This window comes from Zootoca vivipara, chromosome 7 (genome assembly GCF_965207765.1).
Source record: "Zootoca vivipara chromosome 7, rZooViv2.hap1.1, whole genome shotgun sequence".
NCBI classification, from domain to species: Eukaryota; Metazoa; Chordata; class Lepidosauria; order Squamata; family Lacertidae; genus Zootoca; species Zootoca vivipara.
The window spans coordinates 43,665,634-43,691,634 of NC_142590.1; the positions used below are offsets into that span (position 1 = coordinate 43,665,634).

The window sequence follows — 26,001 nt, forward strand, 5'->3', positions numbered from 1 at the left end:
ACCCCAAATGGGAAGGGTATAAAGAAGAAGAAGAAGAAGAAGAAGAAGAAGAAGAAGAAGAAGAAGAAGAAGAAGAAGAAGAAGAAGAAGAAGAAGAAGAAATTAGATTCCCAGTCTGCCTTGGCATGTCACATGCTCACCCTGGAAAAGAATGCAGCTATGACCCTGTGCCAAGCCTGGCCAGATGCAAAAGATAGTAAGGTGCCTCTACTTTTAATTTCTCCACCCTTGTATTAACTGTTTCCCTCTTCTCAAGGGCTCGGGAGCAGCTGGCCACCCTACCTGTTCTCTGATACTGCTTGGAAACAGAATGAAGTATTCTGGCTCCACACTCTGTAAGAGAGCCTCTCATACATGGGCAGCGTTCTAGTTACAGGCAACTAAATAATGAAGCAGCTTCTCTGTGAACTAATGTAAAGGTCAGATTGAATGTTTAGCCATACCAATAAACTATAGGTAAAGGTAAAGGGACCCCTGACCATTAGGTCCAGTCGTGACCGACTCTGGGGTTGCACGCTCATCTCGCATTATTGGCCGAGGGAGCCGGCGTATAGCTTCCAGGTCATGTGGCCAGCATGACAAAGCCGCTTCTGGCGAACCAGAGCAGCACATGGAACGCCGTTTACCTTCCCGCTGTAGCGGTTCCTATTTATCTACTTGCATTTTGACGTGCTTTCGAACTGCTAGGTTGGCAGGAGCTGGGACCAAGCAACGGGAGCTCACCCCGTTGCAGGGATTCGACCCGCCGACCTTCTGATCAGCAAGCCCTAGGCTCTGTGATTAAACTATACCTAAGATCAAATTCATTTTCATGTCTTGATAAGCAGTACAGAGGGTAATTCAACAGAGAGTCCTTGTGCTTCATTCATGCACTCATATACAGTACCGCCTGTCTGCTATGGCACCAAAAAATGATTCACAATTTTTAAATATAAAAACAAGCAAAAGTTCTCTCTAGCTGGCCAGTAGCTAATTAAACTTTTTTCTCTGGTATCTTGGATAAAGCAGAGAACAGACACAGACACTCAAACCTAACAGGGGGAAACAATTTCCATACATCTGTAAATAAGTTGTAAGACACCAAAACAAAAACTAATGAAACTATTTAACTTTACCTTTAAATATTTTTTTCCCTTGAAGAAACAAGGCTGCTTTGCTTCTGTCCATGTTATTATGCTGCCACCCAGTGGTGTAATGATGCAATCTCCCCCTAACTGAAATTAGGACTGAATCCGTATAGGCTCAACATGCGAAAGCAAGAAGAATGGGTCTGCTTTCCTTGCATCCCATCTCCACCAGTTGGAGTAGCCCTGGGTGCACAGAGCCTATAGCCCAATGCATGCATTATGTGCAGGGTATAGCTGCACAGAGAATGGAGCAGGACTGCACTTTCAACCTACTTCCAATGCTGGGTCTTCCTTCTCTAACAACTAGGTGTGCACAATTGGCTGCAAGGAAAGCCCAGCATGCGAGCTCCTGCTTAATGGGACTTCTCTAAGTAAGGATTGGACAGTAGTGGTTCTTTGTCTGCTCCAACATGGGAATTCTTCTGTTATTTGTTTCACTCTAAAAATGTCAGTACAACTATCATATTCTCAGGGTCAGCATTTTTCTTTCAAAGATGATGACTTAATAACTATTGAGTTCAATATTTTACTTTAGGAAATTATAAAAGCTGAAATTATATATTGCGTTTTCCCATAAGTAAGCCTCAATGGGGCTTGCTTCTCAGCAGGCACGTGTAGGACTGTGCCGAGAATCACCTGTAGCTGAAAAGGGCTCCAATGAGCAGAAGTTTAAACCATCACTGCTCCTTGATGGAGGAAGGCTGGGGAGCCTGTGGTGCTCCAAATATTGCTAGACTAAAAAACCCATTATCCCAGCCTATTGGCCATGCTGGCTGGGGCTGGTAAAGTCAAACAACAGTTAGAAGACCACAAGTTCCACATCTCTGGATTAAGTTGGGTGGGACCTGAAGGAGCGTCTCCACCCCCATCGTTCTGCCCGGACACTGAGGTCCAGTACCGAGGGCCTTCTGGCGGTTCCCTCGTTGCGAGATGCCAAGTTGCAGGGAACCAGGCAGAGGACCTTCTCGGTAGTGGGGCCGCCCTGTGGAACACCCACCCATCTGATGTCAAAGAGAAAAACAGCTGCTAGATTTTTAAAAGACATCTGAAGGCAGCCCTGTTTAGGGAGGCTTTTAATGTTTAATCGATTATTTTATTTTATTTTTTTGTTGGAAGCCGCCCAGAGTGGCTGGGGAAACCCAGCCAGATGGACAGGGTATAAATAATAAATTGTTGTTGTTATATTGCCTAGATGGAAAAAAAGAAATAGGAGGGGCACTGTGTGAGAGAGGAAAATGGGTAGGATTTTCCCCCCTCTTTGCATCTCCTTTCCTAATGTCATTTTCAAAGTGATGCCCTTGAGGCAAGGGCACTCATACTTTTATTCCCTCTCCAACCTTATTCATCTCTTTGAGCTCTTGGAATAAAGGTAAAGGGACCCCTGACCGTTAGGCCCAGTCGCAAACAACTCTGGGGTTGCAGCGCTCATCTCGCTTTACTGGCCGAGGGAGCCGGCGTACAGCTTCTGGGTCGTGTGGCCAGCATGACTAAGCCACTTCTGGCAAACCAGAGCAGCACACGGAAATGCCATTTACCTTCCCTTCTACTTGCACTTTGACGTGCTTTCGAACTGCTAGGTTGGCAGGAGCTGGGACCGAGCAACGGGAGCTCACCCCGTCACGGGGATTCGAACCGCTGACCTTTTGATCAGCAAGCCCTAGGCTCTGTGGTTTAACCCACAGCGCCACCCGCGTCCTTAAAGCACTGGATAAAACTCTGACATTCTAAACACCCGCCTGATAGTTTCATGGGTAGGCAAACTAAGGCCCGGGGGCCATATCCAGCCCAATCAGCTTCTAAATCCGGCCCACAGACGGTCCAGGAATCACCGTGTTTTTTACATGAGTAGAATGTGCCTTTTTATTTAAAATGCATCTCTGGGTTATTTGTGGGGCCTGCCTGGTGTTTTTACATGAGTAGAATGTGTGCTTTTATTTAAAATGCATCTCTGGGTTATTTGTGGAGCATACGAATTTGTTCATTATTTTTCTTTTAAAATATAGTCCATCCGGCACCCCACAAGGTCTGAGGGACAGTGGACCAGCCCCCTGCTGAAAAGGTTTGCTGACCCCTAGTTTAGTGTGTCATGGGTTTATTTTTCAAGTGAGAGCAGAGAACCTAAAAGGGCCATCTTATGCATGTCAGCCCATTCTTGAAGAATGCTCTAAGGGTGTAGAGCACCCTTCTGGCCAGCAGAAATGGCTGTGGCTACCTTCATATTTCATTCCCTCCCCCCGTGCCACATTCATCCAGAAATGCAGAGCAATCGAGGCCACCCTCGAGGCGGCGACTAACGATCCTGTGGTGCGCGGTTTTGAAGTCGCACCGACCTCTGAAACTAACGTGTCATGTTTTTCGGGACTTGCACCCACTCAGCAGAAGTCGAATCCAGGAAATCAGTCACTGCTGCCTTTTACGTGACTCCTTAGTGTAGCAACTTGTTGCGCGTGTGTGTGCGCGCGCGCGCCCTCTCTCTCCCTTTATACACGTGTCCCGTACAAGCATTTTTCCTACGGCGAAGATGCTGCAAAGGAAGCAACTTGGCTTCGGATCGAGGTTTCACTTTTTTAGCCAACCTTTGGGGGAACAGATCTTCGCGCGCGCGCCTGCCCTCGCCTGCTCGGGGGCCCAGCCTGCGGCTTGGAAAGAAGACTCCTCCTCCTCCTCCTCCTCGCCTGTTGCGCTCCTTCGAGGAGGGGCCGGCGCTTTGATCGGCAGCCAAGAGAGCCAATGGCACTGCTGCGTCCCTGCCATGCGGCGCTTTCTTCCGCCCATCGATGGCCAAGCCGAGGCCTCTCCGGCTGCTCCGCCCCTTCTCCCCGCCCGATGGCTCGTCTCCTTCTTCTGCCGGAGCCACCGCTGCCGCCGTCTCCTTTAAGAGCAGCCTGCGAGCTGTATATCCCGCGCCGGAAGCGGAGGAGCGCGTCGGGTTTAGCCTCGCCACCAAGGTCCCTGTGCCTGGTTCGCGACGGGGAGGAAAAGGAAGAGAAGACCAGCAGCTGCTGCCGCTGCTGCACACTGTGAGCGGCTCCTGGTTATGGGGAGAGCGCCGGGCTCGACCCGCTGTTGAGGCCGTGAGTAGATCTACATTTCCTTGGAACTGCATGCAGCGTGCTGAAACGAGGCTGACCCCCCTTTTTCCTAGGCGCTGTGATCCATTTTGCACCATCACCATCCACCCGCCGCCTTTTGGTATGCTTCTTGTTTTGTGGAACCTGTTGTCTATCCCTTTCCGACGTTTACTCGGCCTGCCCTTCCTAGTAATGGTGGCGGCGAAATATGGGAGAATCTCCGTATTCCCAGAGTTTACTGCTTGAGGGTTATTTTTAAGTCCCTTTCCCAAGATAGCCAACACAGACACCCCGCCTCCGCCCCTCCAAATGTGTTGCACTCTGTTCATTTCAGGACACGCAATGCCGATTCGGGTTTGCTTTCCATTGAGGGAGCTGAACGTGGATCGTGGTGTTATAAAAGCTAACTAAAAATAGCCTTTGTTTTGATGTAGTGTACCGTAAACGATACCCTCCGTGTAAAAAGGAGTAGTCAGTAGTGGTGCCCTCCCCTATTCTTTTAATACTTGCCTGGAAGCCGTCTTGCTGTTTTTGACTTATTTTCAAAGACATGTAGCCTTTGCCACTGAAATGCATGTAAAGGGTTACTCGCTGCTCCCACTCCAAGAGCAAGCATTTGTTAAAGAAGGCAGAGATAAGTAAGCATATAATCTGTTCAGCTTTTGACAAGTAGTGACAGGCTTCCATCTTCCCAGAGGAACAGGAAGTTGGCTTATCTGGAATCACATCATCCAGATCAGCACACTAGTAGCTTCATTCCAGGGTTTCGGAGTGGAGTCTCTCGCAACCCAGGAACAGAACCTGGGACCTTCTGAATGCACAAACACACGGGGGCTACAGCTCCTCCTTGCTCCTTGCTAGCATTGGGAAAGGATGTGTGCACAGATTCTGGTTTTAGGCATATCATAGAGCAGGCATCCCCAAACTTCGGCCCTCCAGATGTTTTGGACTACAATTCCCATCTTCCCCGACCACTGGTCCTGTTAGCTAGGGATCATGGGAGTTGTAGGCCAAAACATCTGGAGGGCCGGCCACAGTTTGGGGATGCCTGTCATAGAGTTTGAAGAGGACCTCAAAATTCATCTAGTCAGGCCTTCTGCTAATATAGGATATCTGCTGCTCATGGGTGGTCGTCCAGCCTCTAACAAAGGAGAGTGTACCACTTTCTTAGGTGGTCTCTTCTGGTGTTGAAGAACTTGTGCAGTTGGGAAGTTTCCCCTAAGAGTCAGAATCATAGCTGCCAAGTTTTCCCTTTTCTCGCGAGGAAGCCTATTCAGCATAAGGGAATTTCCCTTTAAAAAGGGGAGAACCTGGCAGTTATGGTCAGAATCCGCTTATGAGTTATCTGTAACAGCTTTCATGTATTTGATTAATCCACTGGTCAATGTACTGTAGTGAGGAGATGTTGCAAGAAACTAGAGGTGTCAAGATGGTCATGTGTGAGAAACTGTCACCTCTTACACACACCCTTGCTATCCTTAGATGTTGTGCAATCCAAGTCTCTGTCCTGTCCACCAGCAGAAAGTGTTAAGGATCTCTGATGATAATTGGTTTTTTTCTGCATCCTGTTATCCTGCCATGACTAAAACTGTGCCCCATGAGCTGGTTTACATGTAGCGCTAAGCCAAATCATGACTTGGCACAAATCGGAGGGTCCCTGGAGAGGAGATTGCTGCAAACAAAGCCAAGGTTTAGCTTAGGGTGCTGCCCTTGCCACTTGCGTTCATGCATCGTCTTGCTCCTGGCAAATCTTGGCTTGTGGTTTGTCTTAAGTGAAACAAACCATGATCCCAGGTTTGGACAACACACTAGGCCAAACCACAGTTTGGCTCACACTAGTGCAACAACAGCAGGATGGGAGGAAGAGCAAAGCAGCAATAATATGCTCTCTGGGAACCCCCCCCCCCATGCTAAACATAGTTTGACTTAGTGTTAAGTGGGAACCAGCTCACTGCAGCTCTAAAGACCATCTAAGTGGGGCTTGGGCACGGAATAAGACCACTGGTCCTCTACTTGGCCCTTCCCTTCCAGTGGCCCATCATTCCTCTACCCCATGGCTCCCTAACAAAGGCAGACTTCCTTCCATCCTGCTCCTTGCCAAACTATGACATTTTGACAGCTTTCAAGTGATGTAACAGAATAAATTATGTCAATGAAACACTAAATGCGCACTTGCATTTTCTTTTAATTAATGGAGCAGATACTGTGCTGCCTTGACATAGAGTTGGACCTTCAGGCCTTTGGAGCAATATTGCATTCGGCTCAGCCGATTTCACTCCTTCATCATCTTCTGCTTTCTTTGCCCTGCCAGGTCTTGTTGGTGGTAGAATGCAACTCAGGGAGGCCAGATGCTGAGCACTGCCTCATGTAGGTGTCCAGTTCCATCCGTTTTGTCCTTCTATGATGGATGAGTGGAAGCCCAACCCACTAGCCAATCCACGGAAGAAACGCAGCTGGTACCTGGCCTGGAAGTACAAGCTGACAAATCAGAGGGCGCTAAGGAGGCTTTGTCAGGTAAGAGAGCAGCTCCCTTGGACTCTTCCTTCTGCTCTTAGTGTTGGTATTATTATTATTATTATTATTATTATTATTATTAATAGAAGACTGTTGACTTTAAATGCTTTTGGGTGATGCGGTCTGCGCTTGAGGAAACCTACGAGTGGAGTGAAGAAGATAAAGTGTTATTTTATAGGTACCAAAGGATATCTCTGCATTGTTTCTATTAAAAGGACAGAATCCTGTGGCATTTTGAAAGCTAGCTGCTTTTATTGTAGCATGAGCTCTTGCTTACAAAAGCTTACAATAAGTATTGGTCAGTAAGTGCCATGGGATATCTCTGTTGCTTAGCTTGTAGAAGACAAATACAATTACCGGTACCCTTAACCACCTTTCAGCAAATGGAAAGGGACTTGCGCTTTCTCCCTCCCTCCCCCATCTAGCTATATCTATACCTATAAACCAGTGGATTTTCAGTGATGTTGATAAAAAGTTTTTTCTTCCAAACTGTCAATTCGGCCTTTTTGCTAGCGGCACTGAATGGGTTTCAGTTAAATGCTGCAACAGAAGGAGGGATGGAAAGAGTAGCTTCCAGAAACAGATCTTCATACTGGATCATGTCTCTTGGCATTGTTTCTATTTTATTTTTTCCCCCACATATTTTTTAGATGCACTGATTTGCTCCCTGTTCTCTGTACCACAGCTTTTTCAAGAGACCTGTTTATGCAACAGAAGGTTGCTACTAAGTTGCCCCCCCCAAAAAAAATTCTTCCCCAATTTGAGGAAGAAAATGTTTTTTTGCAAATTTTTATATACTGAGATGTAGAAGCTGAAGTGAAAGGTGGCAAGAGTTACAGCAAGGACAGTAAACAAAGGCCGTGGGGGGGGGGTAAGCCTGAAGGAAAGAACCTGATAACTTCTGGGGAGATGCTGAGGCTCAAGGCTACCTGAAAGGGGTTTGTGGAGCGTATTGAAGTTTTGAAAGCCTTTTCAGTGTTACTTCTTTATATGTTGTGGTTAAGAATTGAAAACAGAACCCTTGCTTCCTAATCACAGGTGACTAAGGATGGGTGGGGGTTGAATGGTGAAAGAAATGCATTCTGTCGAGTCTCCAAAATACTAAGTGAGAACTGCAGCAAAATATTGCAGCATGGAATACTCTAGCCATAGTTGCTTCCATGATATTCCACTCCATTCCCCACCCCCAGTCAGCTTTTTTGCAGGGCTCCCTCTTAATTTTTCTTCCTAAATAATTTTTGGACTTCTGCAAACCGTAGGCTGTGCTCAAGCCTGTTCACACCTCCCCTCTTGTGCACAGAGAGTGCAGTTTTTCATATCTAGGGATCCACACTTGGAGAATGAGCTCAGTATTATAAGCTTATAATAATCAATGTCTATGGCATCTTCATAAGCGAGAGAGAGGTGTCTGCCCCAAAGGAGCTTACAATCAAAAATTGAAAAGCGGGGAGAAGCCTGGAGAAAATAGTGTGGAGGGGGATATAAATATGAGCAAATGGAGGGGGGGGTCACCCATATTTTCAGGAATTTTTTCCAGTATTATTATTTTTCCTCAATATGTTTCCTGAATTCATTTGTTTACTAAATACAAGTAAAATAGCATGCTAACATAGATGACCCTCTAGGGCATCAGAAAATTATCAAATTCAAGCTATCCTACACATAATTCACTGAGGAATTGGTTTTTGGAAGACGCACATCATAAAACGTGCTAAAATTGGGGGTGAGGATTAAGGGGCCAAACTACAGGCCACATGGAAAGTGTGGACTTTGAGGAGGCATTTGAAGGGAGAGAGTGACTTAGCACTGCACGCATGTTCAGCAATGACCTCAAAAACACTTACTGACATTTTCAAGTGCTCTTGTTTCAAGAATTGCGCAACCTTCCAGCAGCCTTCGAGAAATGTGACATTGCAATAGGCACAGAGGCATAGCAAATGTGTTCCAATATCTTGTCTGGATCCCATGTCTCAAAACAGCAAGCTTAATACAAAGCTGTCAGTGTTGAGGGGAAAGCTGACACCTTAATTGCACACAGACAGGGCTCTTCAAGTTCGGGTTCCCATAGAAACCCATGTTGCCCTGTATTCCTGCATCATCAGGGAATTGTTTGTCATGGCACCCGCTGTGGCAATAGGCGATACTCTGTCGACCACAGTTCCATAACAGCATAATGGAGGCAGTCGTGTTGTGCCTCCGCAAAGGGATATCTAAAACCTGAAGGACCTGTCTCTGACTTGAACAATCTGAGTCTTGGTATGGGAAAGTTGCTGTGTTCTGAAAACATTGTGCTGTGTCCTAAAGGGGATTATCAATTCAACACCTTTATTGGCATATATAAGACAATAAAAAACCATATAGACCGTCCATATGTGTTATAATTCTAAAACATACAGTAAAGAGGGAATCCTCGGCAATCACTATTATACAGGCCAAACTACCCCAGATTTAACTTTAAAGATCCTGGTCAAAGATTGTACCATAGTGAGAACAGGAGAGTCATCTCTCAGTAGAGACTGCACCGCGTGTTGCTTATTGGCAGGGGCCCCAAGCCACAGAGAGGACATCGAAGGATCATCACAGAAGATGTTAAAAAGAGGGCAATCCAAAATTATGTGGTCCAAAGAGTCAGGTACACAGGCCACAGGTGCAGAGTCTATTCTGGTAAGAGATGCCTCTGAGCCTTCCAGATAACACTGAGGACGGAAAGGCATTCAAGCGGGGTCACTAGATTGTAAAAATAATTAGGCATCATTCCATGATGGGGTTGCAACCCCAGATAGGCAGGGGAGCATACGGAGAGCTGGGCAGGGTAGAGTTTTTGAAATTCATTATCTAGCAGCCTCTGCTTATTAAGTGCAAAAATATGTGATTCCTCAAGTGGCAAGCCTATTTGCCTAAGTTTAAGAATGATGTCAGAAAACCAGGTAAAATTGTGTAAAGGGGATTAGAAGAGTTAGAGGCTACGTAAGCATCTGAATTATGGGTCTTGTGGTTAGTGTGTCCTCTGGGATGTTTTTACCTGTAAGGAAAGAGACAGCTGAAATTCTGCACTTCTAAGAGACACCAGAACTTGCAGCTATGACAACCTCAGTTTCCATAAGTTAAATAATATTTGCAAATGAGGCTGTACTGAATACACTTAAATCTTCCTGCCCGCCATATGCTCCAGAGGATCACCGGAGCAGATTTGGGGGGGCGGGTGTGTGCAGAGACTGCAGAAGAGGAGAGGGGAATGGGAAGTCACATTCATACAAGCTAACATCCGTTGCACAAGACGGCTGCTTCAGTTGGATATGGCCTAGGAAGTTGAAGCAAAGTTTATTTGCAAAAACTTGTGTGGCAAATGCTGAATAGCTCTGAGAACCTTTTCCAGGCCAAGGGGTTCTCTTTTCTGTCCTCTCCCTTTGGAGAGTTGAAGTCCTACCTCATCTGGGGGTTCCCCATTCTTGATTTGGGGCTTTATCTTTGTGAATATACGGTGGCATAATTATTAACCATTTCTTATGGATATATCTCATATTATTGCATGAATCAGCTTGCCAAGTTGTGAAACCTTTTGTTTCAGGGGCAATAGGTGAGCAGGGGCTACACATTTTATTTTTTAAAAAATAATTGGTATTTCTTGAATATTTTCTTGAGTTACAAGACAAATAAAAAAGGAAAAGTACATATAGCACCTCCACTTTCAATTCATAGTATTTTTTACAGTTCATTTACATTTGGTGTGAGACACTAATGTCATAGACATCTTGCGGTTGGGAGAAAGAAAGGGGAGAGAAAGAGGAAGGGGGGAGATGGGACATTATTTTTCCATTGTATTGCATAGTGTTAGTGTAGGCATTTGTGTCATCATCACAGGGGTAGGTCCTTTATTTTGCACATTTATTCATATTCATTGGCATTGCAACCGCTTTGCAACAATTTGTGGAGACACAGTGGGTCCAGATTCCTTCCAAGCAGCTGGTTTTCACTGACCTGAAATCTGATGTCACTTATGTCAATCTAATGTCAACAGCAAGTCAACTTGATACTGGAGAATGGCCATCTGATATTAAATACAGATTGTTGTACGACAGTGCTCCTACACCCTGTGCTAGAAAGCTAAAAACTGCCTGTAATGACAATGGATAGTTTTCAACAACACCCATTTAAGAGGTTCCAGATGTTGGGGGTTGGGAGTGTTTGTTTTTTAATTCTGCTTGAGTGCCTTGCAAAGAGAATGTTCGTTCATAATGATCTAGCAGTTCATTGTTCCTGGGTGCCCTCTGGTTTATCTTCCTAGTTCTGTGGGCTAAACCCGGATTGAGAATTGTAGTAACAATAGCTATTTTTCTTGGATCAGAGTGAGGCAATTGCTAAGGAAGCTTCTGTTTGGAATACAAGGCTAGCAGACAAATGTTTCTGCAACAATCAAAATGTCAGAACAGGGTTTTTTTCCCCTGTTACGTATTTTGTAGGTAACATTTGAAATCCTCCTTGTGGCATGCCACTTGGCCTTGGACTCTGCTGAATGCAGTTTATTTAAAGATTTGTGTGCCACTTGACAATATTGCCATTATCAAATGTTGGAAGGCATGCAGTATCTGTCACATGACAATTGACTCCAAACTGATTTCCATCTCCAAATGCCAGCAACTCAGTTCTAAGGAATTTAAATAATCCCTGGTTACTTTCTGGATAAAACGGAATATATTTGCACCTTTATGCATGGGAAAGGGATTGTGTGGTTATGGGTGACAAGCTTTAAGAAGGTAGGAGGCCCCCATTGCCCTGTAAAATTTTGCAGGGGAAAACAACTCCTTTTAGATGTGAACGGAAGTAGCAAGTAGAGGTATAGGTGAAAGTTATGTCAAAATAATTCAAGAGCTATGGTTCTGCTCTTTAGCTGGCAGCACTACATCTTTGCCTTCATGTCCTGCTATGCAGGAGATACACTTCAAGATGGAAGGACTTCTAAGGCATCAGATTAGTAATACTTATGGTCTAATGTTATTGCTTTGCAGATGGGGGCTGTTCTCTTTTTGCTAGTGACCGTGATTGTCAATATAAAGCTGATATTGGACACCAGAAGAGCAGCCAATGAAGAGGAAGAATCTTCTCAGGATTATGGTGTGTAGGTGATAGCAGTAGAATGTCCTTTACAGCAGAGGTCAAGCTGGTATCTCCCCTGCTCAGCATGCCCTAGCATGTTAAATCTCCTGGTTAATGGGCAGCATGCAACATCCCTAGCTACAACAGTGTTGTTCGCTGTCTGCTGCAGCTTTGCATGAAAAGTCATTTTAAGTGTATACTTCAGCTGGTTTGGAGAGAGAGAAAATAAATTCCGTAGAGAAAGGTGTATGGATGTAAAAGCTTAATGACACCTTTCAGTTACTCAGATCCATCCAAGGAGACCTCTAAGAACCTCACACGCATGGTCAAAGCAGACACTTGGAGCATTTCTGTTAGATAATGAAACCTTTAAATGGATGGAGAGAAATTTTCAAGGGACATCAAGTGGGAGTCTGCCACTAAATATCTAGTTTCCCTGAACTTAGGGATAAAAAAATATGTTGTATTATGCTCCTCTTGGAATCTAGATCTTTGGCTTATATTTTCTGGGAGTGAGTTGATTGTGGGGTTTTTTGAACCAGAGTTTATAAGTAGCTTGAAGTAAATGGTTTGTTCCCCCTCTCTAGATGAAGACCTGCAGAACCCAGAGATCCCTCGACGACCTGTCAACAGCAGGAAGGTTCTGGATATTGAGGTGTACTCCAGCCGCTCCAAAGTCTACGTGGCAGTGGATGGGACGACGGTGAGGGACTCCGCTGCAGCTATAAGGGGAGATGCAATAAATGGGGAAACCGGAAGTTCTCATATGCATGGCTTCAGAGTGAAGCACAGCACCTTTTGAAACAGAGAGGCTCGTTTCACTTTGCAGCACAATCCTACATGTTGAAGATGGGGAACCTGTGCTCCTCCAGATGTTGGTGGACTATAAATTCCGTCACCCCTAACCATTGGCCATGGTGGATGCAGCTGATGGGAGCCGGAGACCCGCAACATCTGGAGAGCTGAATGTTCCCCCATCCCTGCTGTATGTGTTTACTTGGAAGTAAATGCCGCTGTGTTTAAGAGGGCTTACTCCTTGGTATGTGGATTTAAGATTACAGTCCTTACTTATTCGTTCTTTCTACCAGGGCAGGGAACTAATGGCTGATGTTGAACTCAAACGACCTTCAGCTCCAACCAGCATGGCCAATGGTTAGGGGTGATGGAAGTTGTAGTCCAAAATCTGGATTATGGGAGGTGTAGTCCAGCATTAAGTTAACCACCTCTGTTTTTATAACTGTATTTCACCAACCACCGTCATCTGATGGGGCATTTGCACCTCAGCTTTCAAGTTCTTCAAGTGGAAAGCAGGCTTCCTCAAACTTGGCCCTCCACATGTTTTGCGACTACACTTCCCAGCATCCCTGACCACTGGTCCTGCTAGCTAGGGATCATGGGAGTTGTAGGCCAAAAAGATCTGGAGAGCCGAGTTTGAGGAAGCCTGGTGTAAAGCTTACTGTATCTCTTGTCTACACTTTGGGTGGTTTTCCTTAAGCAAGAAATGCGGTGGTAAACAGTCAACTCTTTGGGGCCACAGGACCTCAGCACCTAGTGGGGGGGGGGCGTTCCTGGAAGAAAGCTTATTTGTGCCAAAGGGGTGTGGTGGCAGCTGGAGGGATAGAGTTTTATTATAGTTTCTTTTATCATAGTGCAGGTTTTGGAAGATGAAGCCCGGGAGCAAGGCAGAGGCATCCACGTGATTGTGTTGAATCAGGCTACAGTAAGTGATTAAGCCATAGATTGACTTGCTGAAAGAAGCTGCTTTGCATCTCAGAAGCCAGATGTATTTACAATTGTGCGGAAGTGACTGGTTAACTATAGGGATGTCGCTGAAACTAGCAATACAGTCATACCTCGGTTTAAGTACGCTTCGGTTTGAGTACTTTCAGTTTAAGTACTTCGCGGACCCATCTGGAATGAATTAATCCACTTTCCATTACTTTCAATGGGAAAGTACGCTTCAGGTTAAGTACGCTTCAGGTTGAGTACTCTGCGGACCGTCTGGAATGGATTAATCCACTTTCCATTACTTTCAATGGGAAAGTTCGCTTCAGGTAAAGTACGCTTCAGGTTGAGTACAGACTTCCAGAACCAATTGTGTACTTAAACCGAGGTACCACTGTAGCTCTGGTTCCATCATTGATTCTGGAGCCAGCTCTTCTAGATTTTGGACCCAAATCCTACCCATTTTGCTGATCACTGGTGGCATCCTAGCAGGCAACAGCATGACAGCAATCTGTAACAGAGGCCTGCAATCCACCTGTCTCTTTAACAACCCCACAATGCCCCGTGTGGTGCTACATTTGGGCACCATGGGGCTATCCAGAATGGCAGCTGCCTCTTCACCTTCTGCCGCTGCTTGGCAGACTTTCAGCCAAGGAGCAGGGGTTGTTGAGAAAGCCAGGCTCAGTTGCCAAGGAGCCTTCCCAGATGCTCAGCCCTTGTTAGCCCCGTGACTGTGCCAGGTGCTGCTTCCAGCCCTGTGGCTTGCTTAAAAATAAAAATAAAAATGGTGCATGAAGATATAGCACTCATGTTGGCATGAGATAAAGACCAGCCTGTTTGCTCAGACACTAGAGGATGCCAACGTTAGTCTGCTGCTTCAATGGGAAGCTGCGAGTGGCTCCATGGAGGACTTGTTCTACTTGCTCTTTCTTTTTAGCCAACATAATTTTAACAGAATAGCAACCCGCCCTGGAATCCTATGATGAAATATGTGTGAAAAAATATGCTTTAAAGTGTGCATAGAAGTCCCACCGTGTGTTTATATAGAACACGAGGAAGATGCACATTGGCTTCAGTTTTTTTGGCTGACTCTGTTTCCAAAGAAGCAGCTGGTTGTGTTTAAAACTCTTGTTGTCATTAGTGGATCTCAGCAGTTGAGCAGGACTCATCCATCCACTGAGGCCACGATCTAATCCGCTTCTGTGTATGAATGCTTAATAGGGTCATGTGATGGCGAAGAGAGTCTTTGACACCTACTCTCCGCATGAGGACGAAGCCATGGTCCTCTTCCTTAACATGGTAGCTAGAGGCCGCATTCTGATCTTCACAATTAAGGTAGGTGGGGAGGCTGGAGTTTTGGTTCGTTCTTTCTTCCCCCCCTGCTCCATAGAGATAAAAAGTGCAGATGCCCTCAGTAGCTTTTTATTTTCTTTCAAAGTCATGTGAAATGAAATGCTTCAAAATATTCGGAGTAGGCAAACTTGGACTAACTTTAACTTTGCAGCTACTGATTCGTTTACTTTCCTGTGGCTATAACATAATATGGACTTCTTTGTTATGCAGTTGCTGTGCATTTACTATTGTGAATGGTATTGTTTTGTATTCTGTTTACTTAATGAATGATATCCTGGGTGGTTCACCCAGAGCAGCAAAAAACTAAAGAAAGTCTAAGGCTTAAATATATTTCTTGATGAAATAATTAGGATTGTATCCTAATCAGAGTACACCCGCTGAAAATATTGGACCTAAGATAGTTGTGCCCAATAATTTCAGTGGGCCTTCTCTGAATAGGACTAGTGTTCGATGCAACTTCTTATTCACAAGATAGTGCTTTGCAGATGCTCTTGAGCCAAACGATTAAGTGACTGTGGTGGTACCTACTAACTTGTTCTCAGCCCAGAAAACAAATACTGTCATGAGCAATGGGCTGCTGGAGTTGGCTCCACCTTATGGTTGCATCCCTGTTGCTCCTTAGAAATCAGGAGGCAACAAAGGGGAAAAGGAGATAACACTAAAGCTGCCAACATCTGTCTTGGGTGGCTGAACTAACTAGTGCTAATTGCAGGACCCATCCTTATTGACATTCTTGTCTGGAAAAAGCTAAGTACTGCTGTTATTCTTGCAGCACCCATTTATGGATGCTCTTTATGCTTTCATCTTTCTGTATACATAATACACTGTTTTTAACTAAAATGGTAAAGTGGTGCTAAGAAAAGGCTCTAAAACTCTGGAAATTTATCAAGCACATATTTTTTTACCTTACTTTTTTTAAGTGACATTAGTTGTGCCTCTGTGCAACTCAGAGGGAAAAGAGTTGTGTCAGGCTAAAAATTACAACAAAAAAGAGGGGGAAACCCTATATAATAACAGCCTGGCTTTTCTTCCATTTTTCAGGATGAGGGCTCCTTCCACCTTAAAGACACAGCGAAGAATCTCCTGAAGAGCTTAGGGAGTCAGATTGCAGCTTCCCTCAACTGGAGGGACATGTGGACATTTGTGGGGAAGAAAGGAGGTCAGAATCTGTTTTTTTTTCTGACCAAAATCTACATGGGAGAATGTGAGAAAGGAGTTCCTTCTTCTACACCGCAATAACAGCAGAGGTGTCTCCATTCCTCCAGTGCCACTTGGTCACCCTAGATGGGTGTTCCGCTAACCCTGCCTTGAGCAGCAGTCCTAATGGACACAGAAAGAGGGCAGGCTTAGCTTGATTTCCATGCTGAAGGTCATGGATCTTGCATAGAAATGGGGAGGGAACGTGTCTCCTTCCAGACCTTGCTGGGCTCCGTCCCACCATCTCTGACCATTGGCCATGCTAGCTACGGCTTTGGGGAGCTGGGAGTTGAACTGCCCGAAGGTTCCTTACCTGTTCTACAAGATGCATGTTGTTGCAGCAGCAGCAGCCTAGTGCCAGGTTTGTACAAGCAGAGGGTGGTAATTGTATCTGGCAGACCCTTATATGCTTTCTTCTCTCTAGGTGAGGTTTATGGTGAAAAGCACGCCAAGTCCCCGGTGCTTTCCTCTTGGGGAGAGCCTGTCTTGCTGAAGACTGAAGTCCAGCTAACTTCTGTGGAAGGTATGGCCTGCTGGTTCTTCATCGCCGTTCCCTGAGCATCTTCTTAAGGGTGGAGTTGCAGAGGCAAAGGTTGGGATGACCCAGTAAGGCCACCCAGTGACACCATCCATTTAAAGGGTTCTTTGCCCCTCCTCTAAAGCATCCGTAGTGAGAACCTGGTTAGAGGCTTGTCTAGCCCAGAATTCTCTTCATGTCTCAAAATAACCCCCCCCTTGTTGTACTCTCAGATGCCGAATGCCACTGGCCTGACACGGAGCTCAACCGGCGGAGGAAGCGGTTCTGCAGTAAGGTGGAAGGGTATGGCAGTGTCTGCAGCTGCAAGGACCCCACACCTATAGAGTTCAATCCGGACCCAGTGAGTAAGCCTGAGCGAGAGCTCCCTTCTTCCCCAACCTCTTCCAGGAATGGAAGTTGATGAGGAAGCACAAAGGCCTTCCTGTGATCTCCTTAACTAAGCAGCCAGCTGAGAGCTCTGTAAGACTATGGATGGAAGTCACCAAGTGACCTGTCAAGACTCTCAAATATGTAAAGGCCTACTGCCCAGTTCTCAGCCACTTCTTCTGCATTATTTCTAATTCTCAAAGCGATATCTCTCAGTTCCTTTTGCTTGCATTCCTGTGCCTTAAATCCAGTTCTCCTGGAACTTTCAGCGGCCTTTGATACCATCAACCATGACATCCTTCTGGACTGTCTATAGAGGAGCTGGGGGCACTGTTATACAGTGGTTCTGCTCCTTCCTCCTGGGCCGTGTCCAGAAAGTGGTGTTGGGGGATGAGTGTTCAGACCCCTGGGCTCTCACTTGTGTCTCAGGGTTCCGTCCTCTCCCCCATGCTTTTATGACATCTGTATCAGGGACGGCCAACTTCCAAGAGACTGCAATCTGCTCATACAATTAAAAACTGGCAGTGATCTACCCCATTTTTGGAGGGTTCAGGGAAAAGTTGTTGAGCTTTTTTAGGGGAGGGAAAACCCGTTTTTGGGGGGGAGAACAGGGCAAAGGATAAATTAATTAATCTGCTCACCAAGGGATCGCTTCTGAAACGGTCAGCCTTGCAGCAAGAGCTCCATCTTTCGTACTGCCGATCTAGAGGGCAGGGTGAGGGGGCGGATGGTGGAGCCAGTGATCGACCGCGATCTACCAAAACCTCCCAGGGATCGACCAGTAGATCTTGATTGACCTGTTGGACATCCTTGATCTATATGAAGCCGCAGGGAGAGATCATCAGGGGGGTTGGGCTGGGTGTTCATCAGTATGCGGATGATACCCAACTCTACCTCTCTTTTAAACCAGAACCAGTGAAAGCGGCGAATGTCCTGTGTGAGTGTCTGAAGGTGGTTGGAGGATGAATGGTGGCTAACAGATTGAGGTTGAACCGGGAAATTTTTAATGTCTAATGTTTTACCATTTTTTATGTGCTGTATGCTGCCCAGAGTGGCTGGAGAAACTCAGCCAGATGGGGTATAAATAATAAAATTATTATTATTATTATGAGAGCCAAAAATTAATCCAAATTGTGAGGGTCTCTTCCCAGTTCTAGGCTGCTTAATTTATAAGGTGGATTTCAAGAGCAAATGGGAAGATTGTGGTTTTTTTTTTTTGGAAACAGTTGAAGGGTACCTGGCTGATGGAAGTGCTTTGTTTGTATTTACCGCTGGCATGTCGTAAGAAAATCTGTGCTATGCTAACTTAGTTTACCCTTATAAATGTTCCAGAGCAAGAAATTATATGGGTGTGAATAGGAAGAGGGAATGGGTTTGGGAGACAATTTGTGCTTCGCTGAAACATCTGCTTTAAGGATCTTTCTTCCACTTTTAGCTCAAAGACAACAAAGTTTTTGATGTGCCTGTTGCTGTCATTGCAGGAAACAGACCTAACTACCTGTACAGGTGAGTTGAGACTGACTTGGGCCCATTGGCAGGGCACTTGGCTGGGGTTCTAAGCACTGCAGTCGGAAATTGAAAATTCTGCTTCAGCCCTTGCACATTTATTGATAAGTGTAGGAACCTCAAGGACAGGTTGTTGGGATGGAATGTGAGGGCCTTGGCTTCTAGCCCTCTTCAAGTGTTGCAATTAGGGTTGAGTAAATGCACAGGCAGGATAACAGGGACAAGCAAACTAGCTCCATCCCCTCTCTGCCACTGTTCCCATCACCTTCCAGCTTGTGGATTATCTGATACAGGGAAACTTCTGTACTCATGGAGGATCCCTGTTCATATTCAGAGCCCTGATGTTCACCAGCTATACTGCTTTAGAATAGTGGTTCTGCCTCAGTGTCTCCCTGCAGGCAGAAAACTAGCAGATGGGGAGAAATATTCCAGCTAGCTTTCTATGTGCAAGACTTTGGAGAGGGGGAGACATGCCCTCCTGCTGTGTGGCATTTACTCTTGTTTTTATTAAATCATTTGTTTCTCTAAATTATACAGCAGGAAAGATCATTAAAGAATAAAAAATTGTCCCTCTTTCCCATAGGATGCTGCGATCGCTGCTGTCGGCACAAGGAGTCAATCCTCAGATGATAACAGTCTTCATTGATGGATATTATGAGGTGAGTCCCTCCTTCCATTTCATCAAGAACTTTGCATCCTTTCTGATTACAGAATAATGTGCTTTTAAAAATCCCTTAGGGCTCACCCAAGAATTGCGCCTGCACCTTCTACATCCACCTATCGACAAAATATCCCGTCTCGTTCTGTTGAGGTGTTACTGCTGATTTGCTGAGATCTTTCTTTCCCCTTCAGGCCCTACCACTTGAGAGAAGCAAGCGTCTCTTCTATCCTTCCTGCCCCGCTCCCAATGAGAAAGGCAAAATGCAGCTGTGGAGCATCAAGTTGTTGTTTGGGCTGCCTTTTAAAGCTTCTTCTGAAACCCCAGCTGCTCTGGAATGCAGCAGCCAAATTAAAATATGACGCGCCTGGTTCATTTCTGGGTACAAATCACAGTGCTCACATTAGTTTTTAAAGTCCTAAATGACATAGGCCCCAAATATCTGAAAGACCGCCCCCTCCCCATAAGACCCTCTTGGATGTTAAGATAAGCAGAGGGGGGGCCCTTTTGGTTGTTCTGCCAGCCTCTTGCTGTAACCCATCCTGGGACCTGATGGTGAAAGACTGGTAAGAAAACTAATGAAAATAACTAGAGGTGCCAACTTTACCTGGGGAATAAGCTGCGCTAGGAGTCCGCTAGAACTTACTAGGGAATAAATGACAGAGGAGTGCAGCTTTTACTGCACTTACATCAGACAGCTTTCACCTTAACTTCTTCCTGCTGCTCCTCGTGAATGCTGACCATAGACTCTGGCTTACTAAAAGCACTTGGGAACCTTTCTTTCACTTCAAGGGCAATAAACACCAGTTGTCTTCCTGTACCTTTGTGGTAACAATATCTGATCGATCCATCAATGTTTGAAGTCTGTTGTGCTCCTCTTTAAGGAGTCTAGCCATGCTTGCCTTGCCTTGATCAAAAGGAACTAGGGTTGTGGGAGTGTGAATCTCATACGTTTTTTTCCTTTCCAGGAGCCAATGGATGTGGTGGAACTATTTGGCCTGAAGGGAATCCAGCACACACCCATCAGCATTAAAAACGCCAGAGTCTCCCAGGTGAGGGACCCGTTTTTCTCTTCTCCCCTTGGAAACCATGCCCATGCATTGGGGCACCCAGCCATCTTGCTTGCCTACGAGCCCCATCACAAACGATTGCCCTGAATATCCATGCTTGGCAGCTGTGAAACAACTGGACCACACAGAACCTTTAGCTCAAGCATACCAGTCTTTGTTCTCCAGCAATGTGCCTGTGTCTGGGACTGAGCTTAAAAAACCAACCTGGTGTGACTCCAGATGAAAGTTGCATGAAACTCCTGCTGCTACGCTGAAGTGTAATAGAGGTGACCTGCTCTCTGGCTGAGGTTACCACCCTAGATGGACTACACTTGTCAGGCGGGGATAGAGATATATCACTTCTGTCTGAGTCTGAGTCACTGATCTGAATCAGTCGAGTTCTGAATAGTGTTGTAACCGATGGCATCGTTTTCCTCTCATAGCACTACAAGGCCAGCTTGACAGCAACATTCAACTTGCACCCGGTATGTGATCTTCCTCAACCTCCACCACGTTTCCCCACTTCTGAGAGTGACTTAGAAAATTCTACCTTTGATTGTGCGCTTGTATGCAATCACTGGGGAGGATATTCTGTCCTAAATAAATGATTCTAATGATCACCTGTTATAGAACATGACGTGGCAGAGGCTTTTGTAGTTGAGCATGCAGTTAACAAACATGCACAGTGGCATGAGTGTCTCTCATATAGTGCTTGTGGAGGGGGTGGTACCTTCATGCACTGATCAAGTTGGCATAGTTCTGAAACTGAACTGTTGCTGGGACCACCTGGTCCCCCAAAATTCCTGCATCCCTTGGGTGAGAATGTTGCTTCTGAACTTTGCATCTCATTGGCCTTGCTCACCACCTTCACTTTTCTCTCTTTGTGCTCCACCTTTTTTGTAGGATGCCAAATTTGCCGTGGTTCTAGAAGAGGACTTGGACATTTCCATTGACTTCTTCAGGTATTATCTGAACCCATCAATGAGCCCTAGCTGGGTCCTGATGTTTTTGCTCATTCTGACCAAAGTCACTTTGGGTTAACTTGCTGCATGACTTAGAGAACGCAACACCATTGTAAAGGGAGTATGAGACTGGTTTCACAAGCCAGCCGATCAGGAAGGATTCTGAAGGGCTGGAAACTAGACATAATTCAGACCAACCCTTTATGTCAACCTTTCCAGAAATGTGTGCATCAGATTAAAGGGTAAAGTATAAAATAAATAAAACCCTTGTGGTCATACTTAGTATTTACCCAGATCAATCCGTTCGCACCACTGGATTTGACCCCCTTGCCTGACTTGCAAATCATGACTTGATACTTTTGTAGAAGAATGCCACTGACCTTAGGTTGATCAATGATCAAAAAAACCCTTTCATCAACCTGATTAAGGTTGGCTTAAACAATGTTTCTTCTAACACTTTTAGAATTGTTTTCTTTTGATGTATAGCTTCCTAAGCCAGTCCATCTATCTGCTGGAGGAAGATGACAGCTTGTACTGCATCTCTGCCTGGAATGACCAGGTGGGTCTTGTTTTTGATTCTTCATTGCACTTTCCTCCCTCTTCCCTTTTTTCTGCATCACCCTCCTGTGATCAACATACTTCTTCCTTCCCTCCCGCCACCTCAAATCAGGGTGAGGGACTTAATGATATGCTCTTGTTACAGAGGTTTGCTTAGGTGCTTTTCTTTTTGGAAAATTAGGGATATGAGCACACAGCGGAGGACCCTTCACTCTTGTACCGTGTGGAGACCATGCCAGGCCTGGGCTGGGTGTTGAGGAAGACTCTCTACAAGGATGAGTTGGAGCCCAAATGGCCAACACCAGAGAAGGTCAGTGTCCTCTCAGTTAGCCTTTCCTTGTAGAACAAGGCCTGCTCTTTCTATTGCCAAGTAGTTACCCTTTGCAGTAGCCATAAATACTAGCGGTATCCCTTCTTGAGAGCATCAGGGCTGTAGGCCTTCAGTCTTTATCAGCATTTTTAAAGGGCAAGATATACTTGTTCACACTTTCTAACTTTTAGTATGGAAATAAAGTAGAATGTTGTTACATTTTGGAAAGTTGAACAAATGGAGCAGGAAAATGGTCAGGACTGAGATGTTTGGAACCTAGACAACCTTCAAATCCCCTGACCAGGGACTCTCCCGAGAAGCCCTTTCTCACACTGGGCTCCACTCCTCTGTGCTCTCTTCCCTCCAGCTCTGGGACTGGGACATGTGGATGCGGATGCCGGAGCAGAGGAAAGGCCGCGAATGCCTCATTCCAGACGTGTCGCGCTCCTACCATTTCGGCATCGTTGGCCTCAACATGAACGGCTACTTCCATGTGAGTGTGGCCCATACCAACCAGCGCAGAGAAGCATCAGGCAATGTGTGCTTCTGCCTAGGGAAACTCCCTTGCAGGCTGCCTTCTGCTTCTGGTTGTGGTCTCTGCTAGCTTCCCCTTCCTTGTTCTGCTGAAGGAGGTCATGACATGTGTGTTACTTAGTGAAAAGGACGGTTGGCGCAGTCTGCATTTCCCCAGCTGCAGTTCAACCTTGGAGAAAGAAGCTGCTTCTTTTCATCACCTGTGCATATTGACCTCCCATCCACCTATGCAAGCATTTGTAGGCCATGAGAACTCAGCAAAAGCGTCATGTGCAGAGGAGGTCTGTCATAGGAACCTAGGACTGATTCAGACCATGGGTCTCTCTAGCTCAGTGTTGTCTACACTGATTGGCAGCAGCTTTCCAGGGATTCAGGCGGGGGGTGTTCCCAGTCCTGCTTGGAAATGCCAGGGATATTAAACCATGTGTTCTACCACTGAGCGATGACTCCCATCCTTGGAACCAATAGGAGAAGGCTGAGCCTTCATGGCTAGCTTGGCAGCCTCGAGAGAACTCAGGGGTCGCCACTTTCAAGAAACAGAGTGCAGGGCTAGATCATCTTTCATCTGAGCCAGCACAGCAGTTCCATGCGAGTCCTGTTCTGATGTTGAAAGCACAGAGCTATCATCACGTGAGGCATATGAGGAGGTTCCTTCCTCTGCCCAGCACTCTCTGCATCTTTGGGAGGATGTCTGCAGCAGGACTGCCTGCCAGTACACAGGGGCTATCCCAGCAAGCGGGAACCCTGAGAGCTCAGGGTTTCATCTCATGGGGACCACCTACTTGGCTTTGGGAAGCTGCCCTGCTGCAGACATCCTCCCAAGCCTGTGGACAATGCTGGGGTGGGGAGACTGCGCCTGGCCCTAATCTGTGATAATTGTGTGTCCTAAATGCCCACATAGGGCAAATGGCTTGTGTCCAAATAACTTCTCCTGAAAGTCAATTCATGGAAAAAAAATGGAACCTCAGTTAGTCAATGTGGTGGCTCTGCTCTGAGTAGGTCTAGCACTGGATGCAACTCTGTGTTCTTAGGTCGATTTGTATGCTAGCTCCCAAGTTGCCAGGCTAGTCCAGTGACCCAAAATGAACTAGTGCCTCCTGTTTATTCACTTAACACACCTGCATTTCAGACTTTGACTACTCCCTGTGGCCATCCCCATGCAACAAATCATTTATGGATAGTTGTCTGCCATGGGGCAGTGTGTTTTTTGATGTGGAGACTCATTATCTGTGCCCATGTGCATCAAGCTAGATTCCCTCCCAAGGGTGCTCCAGGGATATGTGGAAATAAGGGGTTATACGTACATGAAAGGTGACTGGTGACCCCTAAATATGTGTTTGCCTCTTGGTTTTTCTAGGAAGCCTATTTCAAGAAGCACAAGTTCAACACTGTCCCCAGCGTCCAAATAAAAAATGTGGAGAGGTGAGTGCAGTATGTCCAGTCTCTGCGGAATGCGCCCTGATACACCCCGGGGCACCTGGGACTGACTTTCTGAGCCAGGCTTAGGGCTTCCTGGCTTATGCACCTCTCCAGCGGAGACTCACTCCTTTACCTGCACCAGAATATCCTAAAAGTTGATAATAACATATTGCCTCTTTTGTGGGTGGCCTTTAAAAATCAGAGTGGTAGTCAGATATGAATGAAGATTGCTAAGGTAGGCCTATTGGTTCCAATAGATCTACTCAGAGGAAAACCTACTTGAATATTGCTTCTAGGAGATTAATACTAGCAGGAAGGTGGTTTCTTCATAAATAGGGGAAAAAAATACATTTATTTTCCTCTCCAGCTGATGAGTTGTGTTTCCTGGGGTATACTATCTTCTTCCCCATTTTCTAATTTTTACTCCAACCCACGTTGGTGTTCCTACAATGAGGTCAAAAAGCTGATGACTATCCTAGATTGCCTTTCATAGTAGCAAAGGTGGACTGTGGAATTTAATAGAGGTTTCATTGTAGTGGATTTACTAAGCAGGATGCTGACACCCAACAAACTGCCTCTAAGGTGTTAAGCATCAATATTTCTCTTTCCCCCACCCCCACCAACCTCTGACTGTCTGTCTTTATCTTTCCATCATCCAGCTTAAGGAAAGATGCATATGAAATTGAAATCCACCGGCTGCTCAGGTAACTTGAATGCTAGGAAATCAGATGCATATTGATGGTAAAATATGACATTTTGCAAAGCCTTAAAAAGTGGGGGGGGGACTGTTTCATGTTGGAGATGAATGCTTGTTTGTCTGTTGTTGGGGAGGGTGTTGTGTTTTTATTCAGTTTTACAGAAGCAAGCGTCAGAATTATGCTGATACATCTATACAGCTCTTAGAGCTGTTTTGATCAATGGTAGGCTGTGTCTGCTGTCGTTGATGGATTGATTTTGCTAGCATGCCATGCTGACGAGAGAGATGTTCTTGTGTCCCCATTTGTGGAAAACTTGGCATCTTCTGCATGTGCTGCAGCAAAAACTGTAAGAGGAAAAACAGTAAGTGGTAGCCAGGAATTTTGCACAATTGGATCACAATGTTATCATTCAGTCTCTGGAGTGGGTGGGTGGATTTTAACCAATGTCGTCATAAACTGAAATTATGAAGGGCTGGAAGCGTCCCATCTAATATGCGAAGAGGAAGAGCCCAAAAGAACAATGTAGTCACCTTAAATGTTTTGCCTGACATATAACTACAAAGCTTCAACAATAGGGGCAATGTAAGCCCTTCCTACAAACTTGCGGCCTTTTCTTTTTTACTTTCCCCCACAGACAAATTGGCACTTTTTAAAAAAAAATTTTTTTAAAAATATTTTTTTTATTAATTTTCCAATTAAAACCAATTATATCACATTCAATATTTCAAATTATACACATATATATATCAATCAAACCGAATGTTATGCCAAATCATCTAAAGAATTTTTTATTTGGGTTCCCATGCTTCAAGAAATTGGGAATTCCTCGCAACTGTCCACTGCCGTCTTTTTTCTAAAGTTCAAATCGTCCTCCAAGTTCATAATAATCCAGATCTTCCCCTTACAGTCACATAGATGTTTTCCACTTTCATCCGATTGTTTCCCAGCTGCTGAGATAAATATCAAACAAAGTTTCACAGATGTTCTTTCTCCTGTGTGAGTTAATCAGTCCAGCCTCCCCATAAATCTTCTTAATGGAGCTCCCTGTTGCGTCGAAGCAGCACGAAGCAGCGCCATCTTAAAAAGCTCAAATCACTTTCGTTTTCTCTCATAGCCATGAAGATTTACGATCATTATAGAATTTACAGCTTTTCCAGGCAGGAGACCCAAACATCAAACCATAAACTCTTGGTAAATTAATGGATCTCCTTGCCCTATAGCTGAACTTAGCTTCAGGTCGCTGCTCCAATTTAAAGTGCGTCACAGCTCATAAATCCTCCGAACGCGTACAAATTGGCACTTTTTAAAAAAATTGCTGGAAA

The 26,001-nt window shown here is 45.4% G+C and overlaps 1 protein-coding gene across 3 annotated transcripts in view; it reads left to right on the forward strand.

The window, feature by feature from the left end:
* Window positions 1-3,902: 3,902 nt before the first annotated feature.
* Window positions 3,903-26,001, forward strand: part of POMGNT1 (protein O-linked mannose N-acetylglucosaminyltransferase 1 (beta 1,2-)) — a 29,183-nt gene continuing 7,084 nt past the window's right edge. The window contains exons 1-19 of one of the 3 annotated variants that reach the window (XM_035122585.3): window positions 3,903-4,201; window positions 6,510-6,712; window positions 11,719-11,824; window positions 12,394-12,509; window positions 13,461-13,526; window positions 14,753-14,866; window positions 15,926-16,043; window positions 16,506-16,604; window positions 16,832-16,959; window positions 18,421-18,491; window positions 19,075-19,150; window positions 20,118-20,201; window positions 20,642-20,683; window positions 21,102-21,160; window positions 21,647-21,719; window positions 21,900-22,028; window positions 22,396-22,521; window positions 23,920-23,984; window positions 24,641-24,685. In XM_035122585.3, the coding sequence (XP_034978476.1) occupies window positions 6,599-6,712; window positions 11,719-11,824; window positions 12,394-12,509; window positions 13,461-13,526; window positions 14,753-14,866; window positions 15,926-16,043; window positions 16,506-16,604; window positions 16,832-16,959; window positions 18,421-18,491; window positions 19,075-19,150; window positions 20,118-20,201; window positions 20,642-20,683; window positions 21,102-21,160; window positions 21,647-21,719; window positions 21,900-22,028; window positions 22,396-22,521; window positions 23,920-23,984; window positions 24,641-24,685 (1,631 nt within the window). In that variant the 5' untranslated portion in view covers window positions 3,903-4,201; window positions 6,510-6,598. Of the gene's footprint in view, window positions 4,320-6,509; window positions 6,713-11,718; window positions 11,825-12,393; window positions 12,510-13,455; window positions 13,527-14,752; window positions 14,867-15,925; window positions 16,044-16,505; window positions 16,605-16,831; window positions 16,960-18,420; window positions 18,492-19,074; window positions 19,151-20,117; window positions 20,202-20,641; window positions 20,684-21,101; window positions 21,161-21,646; window positions 21,720-21,899; window positions 22,029-22,395; window positions 22,522-23,919; window positions 23,985-24,640; window positions 24,686-26,001 lie in introns of those variants that run through there. The other 2 variants (XM_035122586.3, XM_060276937.2) reach the window with 2 other exon arrangements.